The sequence below is a fragment of the Hemiscyllium ocellatum genome, chromosome 16 (genome assembly GCF_020745735.1).
Source record: "Hemiscyllium ocellatum isolate sHemOce1 chromosome 16, sHemOce1.pat.X.cur, whole genome shotgun sequence".
Classification (NCBI taxonomy): Eukaryota; Metazoa; Chordata; class Chondrichthyes; order Orectolobiformes; family Hemiscylliidae; genus Hemiscyllium; species Hemiscyllium ocellatum.
In genome coordinates this window covers 7,996,732-8,013,822 of record NC_083416.1, presented here as the reverse complement: position 1 = coordinate 8,013,822, position 17,091 = coordinate 7,996,732, and the positions used below count along the sequence as shown (strand labels likewise).

Genomic DNA, 17,091 nt, shown 5'->3' with positions numbered 1-17,091 from the left:
ACATCAAGTCCCATTAACTCAACAACTCGTTGTAGCTCATTAACTAACAGTGACTCCCAGTCCAGCAACATCACCTTTGTGTCATATCAAACATTGCTTGCTATGGATTAACCTCTTCTATTTAGGATTAGAAGGATATGGGCCAAGTGCAGGGAAATGGGGTTAGCGTCTACGGACATTTTTGGTCGGCGTGGACCAGTTTGGGCCAAAGGTCCTGTCTCCATGCTGCAGGACTCGATGACTCTGTTTGAGATGACAGATTGGCCATTTTGGAATCAGAGCAATCGCAATAGAAGGTGCGGCTTCAAGAAATTTGTGGCAAGTGACTTTGGGCGAGTAAGCATTTACACTTGGTTTTAAGAGAGTAAAGCTTTTCTATTAAGTCTCCCATCTGCAGGAAGACTGTCACTGCTGATCACTCATGAGGGGCTTCACATTCCAGCTGAGGCCCATTACACTCTCAGGAGAAAGAGACCGTAGAGTCAGTCAGACAGTAATTTATTCGCAGACGGAGCTCTGATGGGATTCACGGTGACTGGAGCAGGTACATGCAACTTACTTTCAGACCAGCGCACACCAACAAATCATTACCAGGGCCAGAACAAACAATGCCTGACAATCGGCAGGTTTTGACATCCATTTGTTAAAGTCACTCTCTGCCTAATCCTAGTACCTGATTGAATCTGGAGGGAAGATGTTGTTGCATGGTCACAGGTTAAAGACCTGCGGGGGGTTTAAAAAAAAGTATAAGGCTGGTACGATAGGTAGCCCTAGTTGGACACAGCATTTCTTTACCATTGATTAACCGGCTAATCACAGCGGGGAGGCAATGGCCTCATGCTTTCGTCGCTAGACTACTAATCTGGAGACCCAGGTATATATTCTAGGAAGCTATGTTCAAATCCCACAGCATGGCAGATGGTCTGACCTGAACTCTGGAAATAATAATGATGGAAATAATGAACTCTAATGATGACTGTGAACCCATTGTTGGAAAAACACCATCTGGTTCACTCAGGGAAGGAAGGGACCTGCTATCCTTACCTGGTCTGGCCTACACGTGGCTCCAGACCCAGAGCAACGTGGTTGACTCTTAATCGCCGGCTGGGCAATAAATGCTGCCTAGCTAGTGACGCCCACATCCCATGACTAAATTTTTGAAAAATACGGGCTAGGACTGCATCAGCGATGCAGCTTGGCCGAAATAAAGATGGCCGCAATGCCATTTAGACAATACCAAAGATGTGCAGCAGAAGCAGGGTGCTCCTCAGAGGTTTTGTCTTGGGAGGGGACGGGGAGAGAATGGGGAATCTTAACAATTAGCTACTCTTCACAAAGACACACAGTTGCTTTTTGATCAGCTCATGCACGCCCAAGTGCTCGGTTACTTTATCCCACTTGTGACATTCACCCCTCCTAACAAACATTTCATTCAGCACAGCCCAAGGGTTGAAAAACGAGACTTGGGTTTGTTTTTTTCTTCTTCTAAATGATATTGCTCAATGCCTCTGGTTCACCGTTCCCTGAGGTACACCTTAACTCAGTGTTGTAAGCAACTGTGCTGCTCAGATCAAAGATTCACTGTTGGGTTATATCATCACAGATTCCATTTCAGTATTTGAGGCAGGAAGAGGGGGGAAAAAAAGACCCAGGATTCTCATTTCTGATGACTATCTGTGGACGCCGGAATAATGTGTGGTTTTTGTTTTGTTAGGGGAAAAATCACATGGTGAGTTACAACAAAATTATAAGCCAGCTTCCTCCCCTGTGAGAGGAAGGATGCTGTAAAAGTTGAAAGGGTTCAGAAAAGATTTACAAGGGTGTTGCCAGGGCTAGATGATTTGAGCTATCGGGCGAGGCTGAATAGGCTGAGGCTATTTTACTTGGAATGTTAGAAGCTGAGGGGTGAACTTGTACAAGTTTATAAAATTATGAGGTGCATGGAGAGGGTAAACAGTTAAGGTTTTTTTTCCCCATGGTGGGGGAGTCCAGAAGTAAAGGGCATAGGGTTAAGGTGAGAGGTGAAAGATTTAAAGTGGACCTAAGAGGCAACTTTTTTATGCAGAGGGTGATGCGTGTATGGAATGAGCTGCCAGAGGAAGTGGTGGAGGCTGGTACAATTGCAACATTTAAAAAGGCATCTGGATGGGTATATGAATGGGAAGAGGTTAGAGGGACATGGGCCAAGTGCTGGCAAACGAGACTAGATTAGATTGGGATACCTGGACGAGTGGATTGAAGGGTCTGTTTCTGTAAAAAGAAACAGAAGTTGCTGGAAAAGCTCAGCAGATCTGGCAGCATCTGTGGAGAGAAATCAGAATACAAATAATGTTCAGGTTGAGTTACCCTCCCTGTTTCCGTGATATGACTCTATCAGGACTGAAGGGTCAAACAGTTACATTCTGCATTGCTACACTCCCATGACAGGGAACAGTCCAACCAGGAGTGGGGGAGAAGTAATCAAAAATACAACCCCAGGTCAGAATGGTTCAATGGTGTGCGTGTGCACACGGGTGTACGTGTCGTGGGACAAGGTATGTTCTATGAATAGAAGTTATTGCACCCTACAGCAGCTGCTGGACAAAAGCAGCTAGAGTATATTATGGAAAGCTATTATGCAACTCCACCGTTACAACTGCAATGAAGATAAAAATTCTGGGGAAAAAAAAAGGTTGCATCTCAATTTAATGAGAGTTAACAGAGACCTTAGTAATTTGGTCATCTAACAAGGACAGCAGCATTAAAATAAATCTATCTGCTAAAGCACGCACAGAAACTTTGCGCATACTGGCTTGCAACTTTTATCATCTCACACATTGACACAGAAAAATAACCATGACTCAAAAATGGCTCCATTCCAGGGATAACAACATGGAGTTGAAGTGGCCCATGATTAAATGCTGTTTGAAGCAGCCCAGTGTTGTTGATCACAGTCACTCAGACCCCAGTCATCACGAGCAGCACTTCTTAGAAAACCCAAACCTGTTTCTCTTTGAAGGCCCTCAGCAGTGCCATCTCCCAGTCACTGACCCAATTTAACACAGAATGATCCCTTTGTTCGAAATCATACAGGGATATAAATCCACAGCCCTGTCTGCCCCACTCGGGAGGGTGTAAGTGATCCCTTGGTATGATTTTGAATTAATAAAAAAAACAGGTGATATCTCCCCAGAGTTTTACCCAATTTATCCCTTGACGCACATCACTGATCATCACACTGTTGTTTGTAGAAGCTTGCAATGTACAAACTGGTAGCTGAGTTTCCTAGAATTACACTCCAATTCTCGTCAAGTGTACCAGGATGTCCTCAGATTCTGAAATGTCCAACGTAATCACAATTTCTCTTTTTCCTTCTGACTGAATCTTGCACAGACAGGCTCTAATGAAGCTCAATCACAGGCCCAAGACCATTTCTTTCTAAAAAAAATTCTCACGCGGGATTTTAACAAGGTTTTAGATTAGATTACTTACAGTAGGGAAACAGGCCCTTCGGCCCAACAAGTCCACACCGACCCGCCGAAGCGCTACCCACCCATACCCCTACATATACCCCTTACCTAACACTACGGGCAATTTAGTATGACCAATTCACCTGACCCGCACATCTTTGGACTGTGGGAGGAAACCGGAGCACCCGGAGGAAATCCACGCAGACACGGGGAGAACGTGCAAACTCCACACAGTCAGTCACCTGAGGCGGGAATTGAACCCGGGTCTCTGGCGCTGTGAGGCTGCAGTGCTAACCACTGTGCCACTGTGCTGCACGCCCACATTGGTTGGCATTGGTATCCCCAACTGTCCTTGAACTGAATGCTCTCTTTGCCTTTTCAAAGGGCAGTTGAGTGCCAACCACTTTTTTGCTTGGCCTGTAGTCACATGTAGGATAAGGATGGCAGATTTCCTTCCCTAAGGTGAACCAGAGATGCTGGTTTTGTTTAAATCTCCATTAACAACAACTGAGAGTTGGCTACACGGTGAGCATTATCCCAGTAACAAAACAAAAGCGTGTCTGAAAAGGCCGACAGAGGCAGAGTGTTGAAGGAGACTTCCAAGAGATCGTGGATGAATTAGATTAGATTAGATTACTTACAGTGTGGAAACAGGCCCTTCGGCCCAACAAGTCCACACCGACCCGCCGAAGCACAACAAACCCATACCCCTACATTTACCACTTACCTAACACTACGGGCAATTTAGCATGGCCAATTCACCTGACCCGCACATCTTCGGACTGTGGGAGAAACCGGAGCAAACCCACGCAGACATGGGGAGAACGTGCAAACTCCACACAGTCAGTCAGTCGCCTGAGGCGGGAATTGAACTCGGGTCTCTGGTGTTGTGAGGCAGCAGTGCTAACCGCTGTGCCACCGTGCTACCCAATTGGTCAGATTGATTCTGGGAAGCGTCCTGCAGATTAGAGATGGGCAAGTGTAACACCAGTGTAGGAAGAGAAGGAGGAGGAGATTACAGGGCAAACTACAAATTTATTAATTTGACGCCAGAAAAAGGGGAAATATTAGAATCTATTATAAAGGATTTGATTACCGATCTATTTTTTAAATTCATTCGGGGATGTGGGTGTCTCTGGCCAGGCCAGAGGGCAGTTAAGTGTCAACCACTTTGCTGTGGGCCTGGAGTCACATGTATGTCAGAACAGGTAAGGCTGGTAATTTCCTTCCTAGAAGGATATTAGCAAACCAGATGGGTTTTTCCAATTGACTCATGGTTATCATGAGACTCTTAATTCTGACATATTAGGATTCGAACCCAGGTCCCCAGAACATGAGCTGGGTCTCCGGATTAACAGTCCAGTGATAACACCACTAGGCCATCACCTCCCCTAATGTGTGGTGACACTTTGTGTAGAACACATGAAAAGCACTTTTTTCTTATATACATGTGACAATAAATCTAAATCTAAACATGACCTGGGTCTCTGGATTAACAGTCCAGTGATAACACCACGAGGACATCGCCTCTCTTATGTAAGAGAGATGTAAAATCTTTGGAATTCCCCATCCCAGAGACAGAAATGCAATTACTGAACATGTTCAAGATGGCAATATTTAGATGACAAAGCCATGAAGGGATATAAAGATTGTGCAAGGAAGTGACACTGAGGCAGGCAATATTAACTAATGGAGTGGCTGAGCAGTCTCCTATGGTTGAGACTGTTCAGATAGTATCACATAGCACAGAAACAAACTCTTCGGTCCAGCCAGCCCATACGGAACAATCTCAAACTAAACTAGTCTCATCTGCCTGCTCCTGGCCCATAATCCCTCCAAGCCCATTCATGTACTGATGTGTTGAGATTGTGACAAGCAGCTATTTCCATGGACAGAGACCTTGCGATTTGTTTCCATGAAGGTGCATGACAGATATAGGAAATACATCAAACAAGAGCCAACAATGAAAGACAGCCATTCCTGTATATAGCCCCACGTCTGTCTTTAAACCCCATGTCAGTGCCAGCCCCTCCGTTTGTCCAGCCATGCTTCCTGTTTATTTCATGAGCGCCTGTTTAAATCTGGGTCACCAGATTCCGAGTTGTGAAAACATTTCGAGTGAAAAGTCTACCAGAGATGTCCAGAGCCATGAACAAAGTCTTGCTCATTAAACGCAACTAAAAAGTGGCCACTTCCAAGAGATGAGTCTTTACGCTAAACTGACGAAAATTTATGGACTTCTCCTTTCTTGCTAGGAAACGACAGATGGTGGTATTTCCTGTCAGAGTGGGCACTGGTCCAAAGTATATTAAATGTAGATTTGATCATTGTTGAAAAGGAGTGCACTTGGGTCAAATTCCAGCCCTGAAATTGCTATGTTTACACAGACAGGCAAAATATTCCCCGAAGTCAAGTCTCTAATTGACATTTCACGTCAGATGTACGTGACTTGATACAAAGAGGCACACGACTGCAGTCAGTCAGAAGTCCAGAATTATCTATCTCAGCCTTTCCCTGCAAACATACATATGTGGACAAACACAGAGTCTGAGAGGAGAGATCTGGGAGTGCTATACAGCAGCAGTACATGTTTTCATAGACTGTAGAAGACCCTGCCTGGGGCTTTTGCTCCTGGGGTACACCGAATCCGCAAACTCACCATCCAATCTTTCAGCCGCACACACCTTTGAACCCTCCTCTCATGCCAACTCACCTTGTTGACTCCCTTCCGGCCTTGAAAAGCAATCACTGACTTAGACCTCAATTCCTTTCTCTGTCTAATCTTCCATCTCTCTTCCCATTGGGTATAAATCACTGGTTAAAAACCAACCTGAGATATATTTTCTAAATCAACATCTCTGATCAGAGATGTCATTACAATCCTCTGGAGCAGGTACGACCTGACCTAAGCCTCCTATTTCAGAGGTAGGGACATTACCACTTTGGCAATTTTTGAGAAGATTTGTAGCTCAGGTTGATGATAAGTATGTAAAAGTTAGCTCGCTGAGCTGGAAGGTTTGTTTTCAGAGGTTTTGTCACCACACTAGCTAACATCATCAGTGAGAGTCTCTAGTAAAGTGCTGGTGGTATGTCCCGCCTCTCTATTCATAGATCTTGACTTCTCAAGGTGCACGATGTCATATCCAGTTCTTTTTTTCCCAAGGGAAGGTACATAGGATCTAAATTGATATGTTTATTGATGGAGTTCTGGTTAGAATGCCATGCCTCTAAGAATTCTCGTGCATGTCTTTGTTTCGCCTGTCCTAAGATGCCTGTGTTGTCCCAGTCAAAATGGTGTCCTTCTAGTCTGAGAAGTAGCAAAGGGAAGAGATTACTGAGCTGCTTGCTGAGATATTTGTATCAGTGACAGTCAAGAGCGAATCATAGAATCCCACACTGTGAAACACAGGCTATTTGGACCAACAAACCCACACCAACTGTCTGAAAAGTAACCCACCCAGACCCATTCCCCTACCCTATTACTCTACATCTCCCAGGACTAATGCACCTAATCTACACATCCCTGAACACCATGGGCAAATTAACTTGGCCAGTTCTCCCTAACCTGCGCATCTTTGTGGGAGGAAACCGGAGCACCTGGAGGAAACCTGCATAGACACAGGGAAAACGTGCAAACTCCACATAGTCACTCGAGGCCAGAATCTAACCCAAGTCCCTTGTGCTTTGAGGCAGCAGTGTGAACCACAGAGCTATAGTGCTGCCTGTGATATGTTGGAAGACTGGAGCTAATGTGGTGCCATTATTTAAGAAAAGTGGTAAGGAAAAGCTTGGGAGCTACAGGCTGGTGAGCCTGACATCAGTAATGGGCAGGTTCAAGGGTGGAGGTGGGGGGGGCGGTGGAATTTTGAGGGATAGGATTTGCCTGCATTTGGAAAGGCAAGGACTGATTATGGATAGTCAACATGGCATTGTGCATGAGAAATCACGTCTTGCAAACTTGACAAAGTTCTTCTTAAGATTTGACAAAGAGGATTGACGAAGGCAGAGTGGTGGACATTGTCTATACAGACTTCAGCTAAGTGTTCAACAAGGTTCCACATGGTAGTAAAGTTAGATCAGTGGGAACTAGCCAATTGGATACAAAATTGGCTTGAAGGTAAGAGATAGGGACTGGTGGTTGAGGTTTGCTTTTCAGACTGGAGACCGGTGATCAGTGGTGTACCATGAGGGTACTCGATCCCCCGTTTTATATAAATAATTTAGATGTGAACATAGGAGTTATAGCTAGTAAGTATGCAGATGACACCAAAATTGGTGGTGTATCAGACAGCGAACATTATCTCAAGTAAAAGGACCTCATTCAGATGGGCCGATGGATCAAGCAATGGGAGATGGAGTTTAATTTAGATAAATGTGAGGTGTTGCATTTTGGTCAGGTAAATCAGGACAGGAATTAATGGAACGGCCATGGGGAATGTTGCTGAATAAAGAGATCTAGGGGAGCATGTTCACAGTTCCCTGAAAGTGGAATTGCAGGTAGACAGGATGGTGAAGGTGGTGGCATTTAGCATGCTTGCCTTCATTGGTCAGAACACTGAGTAAAGGACTTGAGAAGTCATGTTGTGGCTATACAGGACATTGGTGTGGCCACCTTTAGAATACTGCATTCAATTCTGGTCACCATTCTACAGGAAGGATGCTGTTAGACTTGAAAGGTGTCTATGGACTTGGACCCCAAATACCCCCTGTATATCAGTTTTGGAGTTACTTACTCAAAGTAGTAGGAATTTTCTCAGAGTAGTATGGGTGTGGAACACTCTCTCTGCAATAGTAGTAGACTTGCCAACTTTTAAGGGCATTTATTTGATAGTTGGATAGACATACGGATGATAATGGAATAGTGTAGGTTAGATGGGCTTCAGATTGGTTTCACAGGTCAGCGCAACATCGAGGACCTGTACTGCACTGCAATATTCTACATTCAATGTTCTATCAACACCTCCAAGGATCCTGCCATTTATTTTCCTCTTGCATTTGACTTCCCAAAATGCATCACCTCACACTAATCTGGATTAAACCCCCTCTCTGTCTTTTCTCCACCCAACTTTCCAACTGATGTACGTCCTGCATCCTGTGACAACGTTCCTCAATTTCCACAACACCACCAATTTTTGTTCATCTGCAAAGTTACAAATCAGACCACCATTTTCATCCAGATGCTATTACAAACAACAGCATTCCCAGCACGGATTCCTCCTTCCAACTTGTGAGGCAGCTGAAACCTCATCCAGACTTGAGTTGAGAGCTGGGCTAAGTTAAGCCAAAGGTCTCATCAACAATTTCAGATCAAAACAGATCAATCCCAGGCACTACTCTGAAGAAAAGCAGTCGAGTTCTCTCTCAGTTCCTGGGCCAACGTTTATTGTTCGAAACAGATTATCTAGCCCTTATCACATTGCTATTTGCAAGAGTTTGCTGTGGGAAAACCGACTGTTGCAATTCTCACTTTGCACTCAGTGTCTATCATTCACAAGCATTCCTCGGCTGAAAGTGCTTTCCCAAGTCCTGAGGTTGTGAAAGTTGCCATATCAATGTAAATTCTCTCTTTTTCAAAAGTTTCGATATAAAAGGGTAGTCACAACCTTTACTAATAATTGTCTATATCAGCATACAGATTCACAGTAGAATTAGAAAATGAGACAGAGAGAGAGAGAGAGAGACAGACAGACAGACAGACAGAGACAGAGAGAGCGAGACAGAGAGAGAAAGCGCGAGACAGAGAGAGCGAGCGAGACAGGGAGAGCACAAGCGAGACAGGGAGAGCACAAGCGAGACAGGGAGAGCACAAGCGAGACAGGGAGAGCACAAGCGAGCGAGCGAGACAGAGAGAGAGCGAGCGAGCGAGACAGAGAGAGAGCGAGCGAGCGAGACAGAGAGAGAGCGAGCGAGCGAGACAGAGAGAGAGAGAGCGAGCGAGAGAGAGAGAGAGAGAGCGAGCGAGACAGAGAGAGAGAAAGCGAGCGAGACAGAGAGAGAGAGAGCGAGCGAGACAGAGAGGGAGAGAGTGAGCGAGACAGGGAGAGAGCGAGCGAGACAGGGAGAGAGCGAGCGAGACAGGGAGAGAGCGAGCGAGACAGGGAGAGAGCGAGCGAGACAGGGAGAGAGCGAGCGAGACAGGGAGACTCCAGATTCACTTCCAGCCTCGGGTGACTGTCTGTGTGGAGCTTGCACACTCTCCCAGTGTCTGTGTGGGTTCCCTCCCACATTCCAAAAGATATGCAGGCCAGGTCAATTGGCCATGCCAAATTGTCCTGTGTTAGGTGCATTAGTCAGGGGTAAATGTAGGGAAATGGGTCTGGGTGGTTTACTCTCTGGAGGATTGGTATGGTCTTGCTGGGCTGAAGGGCCTGTTTTCACACTGTAGGGATTCTATGATTCTAACTGGTAGGTCTGTGTATTTTTTTTAATCTCATTTTTTATTCCCTGCTTTTCCCCAGTTGGAGTGTCTGGCTTTACAAACTCATCTCGCTAGCAACCTTCTTTGCTGCTCCTTCTTAATATGAATCAAGGAGGAATAGATCATTCAATCTCACAAGCCCACTCTGCCGTTCAGGCTGACCTGGTTTCAGGCTTAAATTCCAATTTCTTGCTTCCACTGATAGCTTCATGACTAATAATTAGGTTAAAATATATTGCCGCCTTAAAAATAGCCAAGAATTCTAACTCTACTCTGGGGAAGATGTTCCAAAGACTCAAACATTTGGAGAAACAATCTTGACATTGATATTAAATGGGAATTCCCCAAATTTACATTCTATCCCCTGCTTCTCATTTCTCCCACGAGGGGAAACGTTCTTTCAGCATTTCATTTTTGTCAGGACCCCTAAAGCTCTTACCCGCTTCATTAAGAGCGGAGGTGGAGAGGGTTGAGGGTGACAGGTTTAGGAGTGACGATCACCAACAATCTGTCCTGGTTCTCCCATGTAGGTGTGACGGTCAAGGCGGCACAACAACGCCTCTTCTTCCTCAGGTGGCTCAGGAATATTCTACATGTCCATCAGGACCCTCACCAACTTTAACAGGTACACCACAGAAAGCATTCTATCCAGGTGCATAACGACATGGCAACTGCTCTGCCCAGGACTGTAAGAAGCTACAGAGAGTTGTGTGCACAGCCCAGTCCATCACAGAGTCCAACCTTCCATCTACTGACTGCATTTACATTTCTCTTTGCCAACATCAAAGACCCCTCCCATCCCAGTAAAGCTCTCTTCCAACCTCTTCCGTCAGGAAGATACCGAAGCTTGAACACACACACACACACACACCTACAGGTTCAAGAACAGCTTCTTCCCTGCTGTTATCAGGCTACTGAATGGACCTATCTAATCTAATGTGGATCTTGCCTTGTGCACCTCCTATGCAGCCATAGCCCCATGCGCCTTGCTCGTCTAAGCACCTTGCGATCTGTATGTCCTCGTTTGCTACGATCTGCCTTACTGCTTGCAAAACACAGCTCTTCACTCGACTCAGGTATACACAACAACAATAAATCAAATTAAAGACCACTACTTTTTGCTAAACTCCAATAGATATAGGCACAATCTGTCCAAGCCTTCCTTACCAGTAAACCGCTCTTCCTAGTAATCAGTCAAGTGAACGTTTTCGGCTTTGCTTCAATGTAATTGTGTCTTTTCTTAAATAAGGCAACCCAAAACTGGATACAGTACTCTTGATGTGGTCTCAGTTATGCCCTCTACACCTGTAATAAAACATCCCTACTTTTATGTTCCCTTCCCCCACTTTCAATTAGTTCTCTGTTGCCAAAGTGGATGCTCCCATGTCATGACTCAAACTAACTAGCCTTTCCTCCCTAACACTTAAGAAACCTTGCCTAACAACTGAGTTCTGGTTTCAATTATGAACAAACAGTCTGTCAAAAAATGCAAAGGCCCAGCAAGCCCCTCCATTATCTGAGAGATGGGCAAAAAATGGTGGCCTTACTGGAAAGGCTCACATCTTGCAGTCACATGATGGCTCAGCGGTTAGCACCATGGTCGAACAGCGTTAGGGACCCGGGTTTGAACCCACCCTCGGACAACTATCTGTGTGGAGTTGGTATCTCTTGCTGACACAGTAAAATGTGCCATCAGGTGCTCCAGTTACCTCCCACGGTCCAAGGGTGGGCAGGTTAGGTGAATTGGCCATGCTGAACTGACCCATAGTGCTCAGGGATGTGCAGGCTAGGTGGGTTATCCATGGGAAATGCTGGGATACACGGGTATGGTAGGGGTGTGGGACTGGATGGGATGCGCTTCGAAGGGTCGGTATGGACCTGATGGGCCGAATGGACCTGATGGGCCGAATGGCCTGCTTCCACACCGTATGGATTCTATGGTGAACTGTCCCAGCCCACTGAGTCACTCTCTGTCAGGTATTTTGAGAGGCAGTGGGATGAAGAAGAGACAACAGCAGAGGCCAATAAATAATTGTTATCTTAATAAATAAATGCAAACTTAAAAGAGCAGGAAACGGAGCTCAGTAGGAAATGCTTCAAGTTCATTAAGACATTGGGGGGGGGGGGGGGGGGGGGGGAGAAAAAATATGAATCCTGCGAACATAAGTGAGGCAGTGAATAATGGGACCCGGGAAAGAATTCATGCCTTTGAGATAGATCAAGAATAAACGCTGATGAAACAGAGAAATGGAGGGCTATTAACTGCACATTGCCAACTGAGGGTACATATTTCAACCTGACATACGGAAAGGTTCAATTCTTTGATGGAGCTCCCAAATAATGAGAAACTGAAGCCACATTTTCAGATGCTTTGATGTGGGCTTAATGCCTATGGAGATGTAAAGCCAGCTATTTCAGTCTGTTCTTTCTGCCCGGAGGTCAAGTTTTAACCATCTGTGTAGCAATGGCACTGGAATTTATAGTACAAATGAAATCACTATTTAACTAAACATTGCCCACTGTCAGTCTCTCTCATTAACTGTAACACATCTAGGTGGAAAGGGGTGCCTCTGGAAAAGCACAGCAGGTCAGGCAGCGGCCGAGGAGCAGGAGAGTTGACGCTTCAGGCATAAGCGCTTCATCAGGAATGTGGGGTGGGGGCGGGGGGAGAAGGGGGACTGCACGCACCTACCATTGAATTTACCCGACCCCACCCCACCAACCGCCTTACCCCGTCACAGTGCCAACTCTCCTTCACTCCTCTCCACTCCCCGCCCCCACCCCCACCACCAACGACAATTATCCAACCCACTGTGGTCGATAATGCCCTCATTCACTGCCCATTGCCATCACCCCCTCCTATCCTACCCACTTTTCCGACCTCACCAATTTTCACCACCCCCTCTAACCCACTGAGCCCGGGTAACAAACTAATGCAGTGCTCCCAGTGTAGCAAATAGGACCGTGAAACATTTTACAAAAAACTACTGTAGTCTTCCTCCACAACACAAAACTCCTTGTAAATGCAATGCTTCGATACAAACAAGGGAAGAACTCCGTGTAACTACCCTCGTCAATGTCTGTCCAGCTTACAATTGCACAATGTACTTTGGTATCCAGACAGAACCTGGTTAACTCTGGCACAGTAAATACATAAACTGTGCATACGCTAGTGTTCAAACAAGCAGGCAGTGGGATAAACAGTTTCTTCCTGTTTACAACAACAAATGATGGCAGGTAGCACAGCAGTCATCCTTCCACAAGCGCTTCCCTTATCTTGAGTAAAGCACAATAATTTGATTGGTTTCTGATAGTCAGGACTACCATCTTTAAATTCCCAATTATATCTCAAGTCATTCCAGGTTGGGGTAATCTTCCACCACCAACAACACCCCACTCTCAACTCCATTGACGTTGCTGCCCATTACAGAGTCCAGACATCCTGAACTATCAATAGAAAGTGGGACAGAACATCAGCACTTCACCAAAGGCTCACTGATGACGCGACAAAACATCTGAAAACAAACCTGCCAGCTCAGCGAACAAACTTCCAAGCTGATCCTGGGCTATACCCCATACTGGAGCTTTAGTATTAGCAGACTACCCTTTGTGATGTCAGTTCTTAGGGTGTGAGCATTTCTGTCTGTGTCGCTTATTACCCAGCCCTCATTGCCCTGGGACGGTGGTGATGACTCTTGGGTAACTTTAAGCAGCACGTTAAAAGAAAAATTGTTGGTGTGGTTCAAGCAACACATCAAGGCGCTCGCAGGTCTCCTGCTCAGAAAAATATCGACCATAAATTGTAAGAACAAAAGTAGTCTATTAATGCTCAAGGTTTTATTATCATAATCTGACAGCTCCACAGTCGTTATTGATCATTTTATTTCTAGATTCATTTATTTTCTTTTGATTAAATGCAAACTTTGACTCTCAAACCTCTGGGGGTGGGGGTGGGGGGGGGTTTAAACTGATTTTCTTGGTTCGCAAGCAAGGTTCGCTAGATTTATAGTTCAATAATATAACCCTTCCACTACTTTCTCAGAATGTGTTCTGAGAGGGATGATCCTTATCTTGCCCTTCCCAATGTTTAGGCCGGTGCATTTTCCATCCCAGACCACTGAGGAGAACTGTGCACATTATGGGAAAGGGGCACCGAGTGCATCTGGGCCCCAGTGTCTTGAGATTTCACTTAACTCCGCATTTCTAATTCTGACTCAACTTGGGAAGCTTCACAGTTGTGTTGTAATGGCTCTGGGTTCACCATCAGTCTCTCCTAGTGGTTCGAGAGCCCTGGTTTATGAAGCTGATATAAAGACATAACAAAGGGACAAAGGTACAGCAATTAAACTGCTTTCTTCAAATGAAAGCAGACAGTCTGTTTAACCCATACAGTTTCATGTTACTAAGTTCCTGTTTTACACTCTTTTCATATGACGACCATGTCAGAGAATTTCCCTCAGCACTTTTAAAGACTTAATTAAATTCTCTTAATAACTGAGGTTGCTAAATGCCAGGGAAGTCCTGTGGACAAATAAAGAACTATGACAATAAAGCTTAATGGGGAGGCACAGTGAAAGTGTTTCCATTTGTCTGACGTTGTGCATGACGAGAAACGCAGCACAGGAATAGGCCCTTAGCAATAGCAGGAGAAGCATCTTTACCCACAGTGTAACAATGGACAGAACACACTAGCACATGGAATAGGTAAGGTGAGGAGCATTGATGCACTGAAAGAGAAGCTACATAAGTCAGAGAGAAAGCTTTAAATTGGTGGGCCAAGATGAGTGTAAATGCCATCGCAAAATGGTCAGGTTGAACATCCCTGCTCCATGATGTGGAGGTGCTGATGTTGGACCAGGGTGGACGAAGTTAAAAATCACACAACACCAGGTTAGAGTGCTTCCAAATAAACCTGCTGGACTATAACCCGGTGTCATGTGATTTTATTCTTGCTCCAGGTTAGGGAAAAAAAAACTGCCACGTGAAAAGTTGACACTGACCGATTGGTGGGTTTTGGCAGACACTGTCTTCACTGCGTCTGGGTCCCAGATGACCAAGTCGCTGTCGGAGCCCACAGCCACTCTGCCTTTCCGCGGGTACAGGTTGAAGATTTTGGCGGCATTGGTGCTTGTCACGGCCACAAACATGTTCTCGTCCATTTTACCGGTTGCCTGCAGAACAGAAACCAGCTCACGTCAACTGCTTAGCTTCCCAGAGAGCCCGGTATGGGAAGAAGCCACGTCCCTTTCAAACACAAGGAGAGAAAAATGACATTCCTGTTTCCTCCGAACTTCAATGTCTTCAAAGCCGCAAGATCTTCAGTTTTAAATTTAATTTCTAGAGATCGGTAGACTGTAACGTTGGCTCTAACTGAGCACAGCTGCCTATCAGTGACATTGTGATGGGGCTGAAATTCCAGACACATTCCAGAACAATGATTAAAAGCAAACATCTCTTTTGGGCATGTAAACGTTTAAGAGTGCTGCTTTAAAGAAGAAAACTGCGACCAAACAATCTCCCGCAAATTAGCTCGTGCGATAATTCCACTCACCACTGCTTTGTCCCAGATGATGGACATCCGCTCCTCTGCTCCATTCGTGCCCTCAGGAATCTGAGTGAAATCATCTTTTCCGATCGCCTTCTGTGCTGTGCTAAATGTGCAGTGAGCACTTCCTGCCACTTGCAAGTCACCACTAGAGAAAGACCAGGCACCATCATTTAACAACAAGGCAGGGATATCGACATTCCACCTCCATGTTCATCATAAACTAAAATCGACAGGTTTACAATTCGTCTGGCCACAGACTAACATAACAGCATGTGGGATTACAGATGCATTTAACACCAAGCTCCCTGGAGAACGCTGCTTCCTGTTTGAATCATATAATCCCTAGAGTGTGGAACAGGCCATTTGGCCCAACAAGTCCACACCAACCCTCTCAAGAGTACCTCACCCAAACCCATGGCCCTGTCCTATATTTTACCTCAGACTAATGCACTACCCTACATACTATGGATAGTTTAGCATGGCCAATCCATCTAATCTGCACATCTTTGGATTGAGAAAGGAAACTGCAGCACCTGGAGGAAACCCACACAGACACAGGGAGATTGTGTACACTCCACACAGACAGTCACCCGAGGCTGGAATCAAACCAGAGTCCCAAGCGCTGTGAGGCAGTGGTGCTAACCAATGAGCCACTGTGCGCTGGAGATACAACAAAGGAAGGAAATATTTACCCAGGCACCATGATTAGGACAGGAGCAACAATACACAATCTCACAAAATGTTATCTCAACGTCATTCCACCCAGAGGTAATGGGACATCAACTTATTTTAACCAAATACAAGGCATTAACAGGTCTAGATGTCAGTTTCCTTGCTGGGTGGAACTCTCTACTGACTGTCTGTAAAGGTCCCATTGGAATGCAATCCCTTAGCTTCATCTTTTTTCAGGATTGAACATTAGCTCTGAGAAGAAGGGCTTATGCCCGAAACGGCGAATTTCCTGTTCCTTGGATGCTGCCTGACCTGCTGCGCTTTTCCAGCAACACATTTTCAGCTCTGATCTCCAGCATCTGCAGTCCTCACTTTCTCCATTAGCTCTAAGAAGCCACCTAACTCAGAGTCCATGGGAACAGTGCAGGAGGCAAGTAAAAATCACATCAATTGAATAGGGTGGGCTTCTGCACCACAGACAGGGAAATGTCTGAGGCTTAGGCCAAGCCAAGTAGTTGGGACCAATGCTTGGAAACAGTCCATTCTACACAGCTGATATTTAGCACAACTGACTGACAAGAAAGCCATTTTTTAAAAATCTTCAACATTATTGTTTTGTGGCATGGTGGCAGTGCCCCTACCCACTAGACAAGGAGGCCGGGTTCAAGTCCCACCTGCTCCTGCAGTATGTAGTAACATTTCTGAACAGATTGATTAGAAAAATGGATTAAATAGAGAAGAAAATAACTTTAAGCTACCCACTGAACAAAGACAGCCAAAGGGTTAAGTACAGCACAATCCCTGATGTGTTCAGAGGGAGAAAAGGCCAAGGTTACGCCCTGCTGAAATGTGGCTCGAGTCTGATGTTAGCGTGTGCACCAGACTCAGAAAATGCTTCACTCACTGCACACGTGGGCCTTCTAAGAGGGACTGTAGTTGCAGTAATGCTCCATGCTTCAGTAACAGTAAATCTGTCCAATACGACTAGCTGGCTACATCAAACT

At 45.4% G+C, this 17,091-nt stretch overlaps 1 protein-coding gene across 3 annotated transcripts in view; it reads right to left on the bottom strand.

The window, feature by feature from the left end:
• The window catches only part of LOC132823332 (dihydropyrimidinase-related protein 3-like), a 248,098-nt gene that overhangs the window by 49,248 nt on the left and 181,759 nt on the right, over nt 1-17,091 (bottom strand). For all 3 annotated transcript variants that reach the window (XM_060837026.1, XM_060837025.1, XM_060837027.1), the window contains exons 10-11: nt 15,419-15,560; nt 14,868-15,038 (exon numbers count right to left, since the gene is read on the bottom strand). In XM_060837026.1, coding sequence (XP_060693009.1) covers nt 14,868-15,038; nt 15,419-15,560 — 313 coding nt within the window. The remainder of the gene's footprint in view (nt 1-14,867; nt 15,039-15,418; nt 15,561-17,091) is intronic.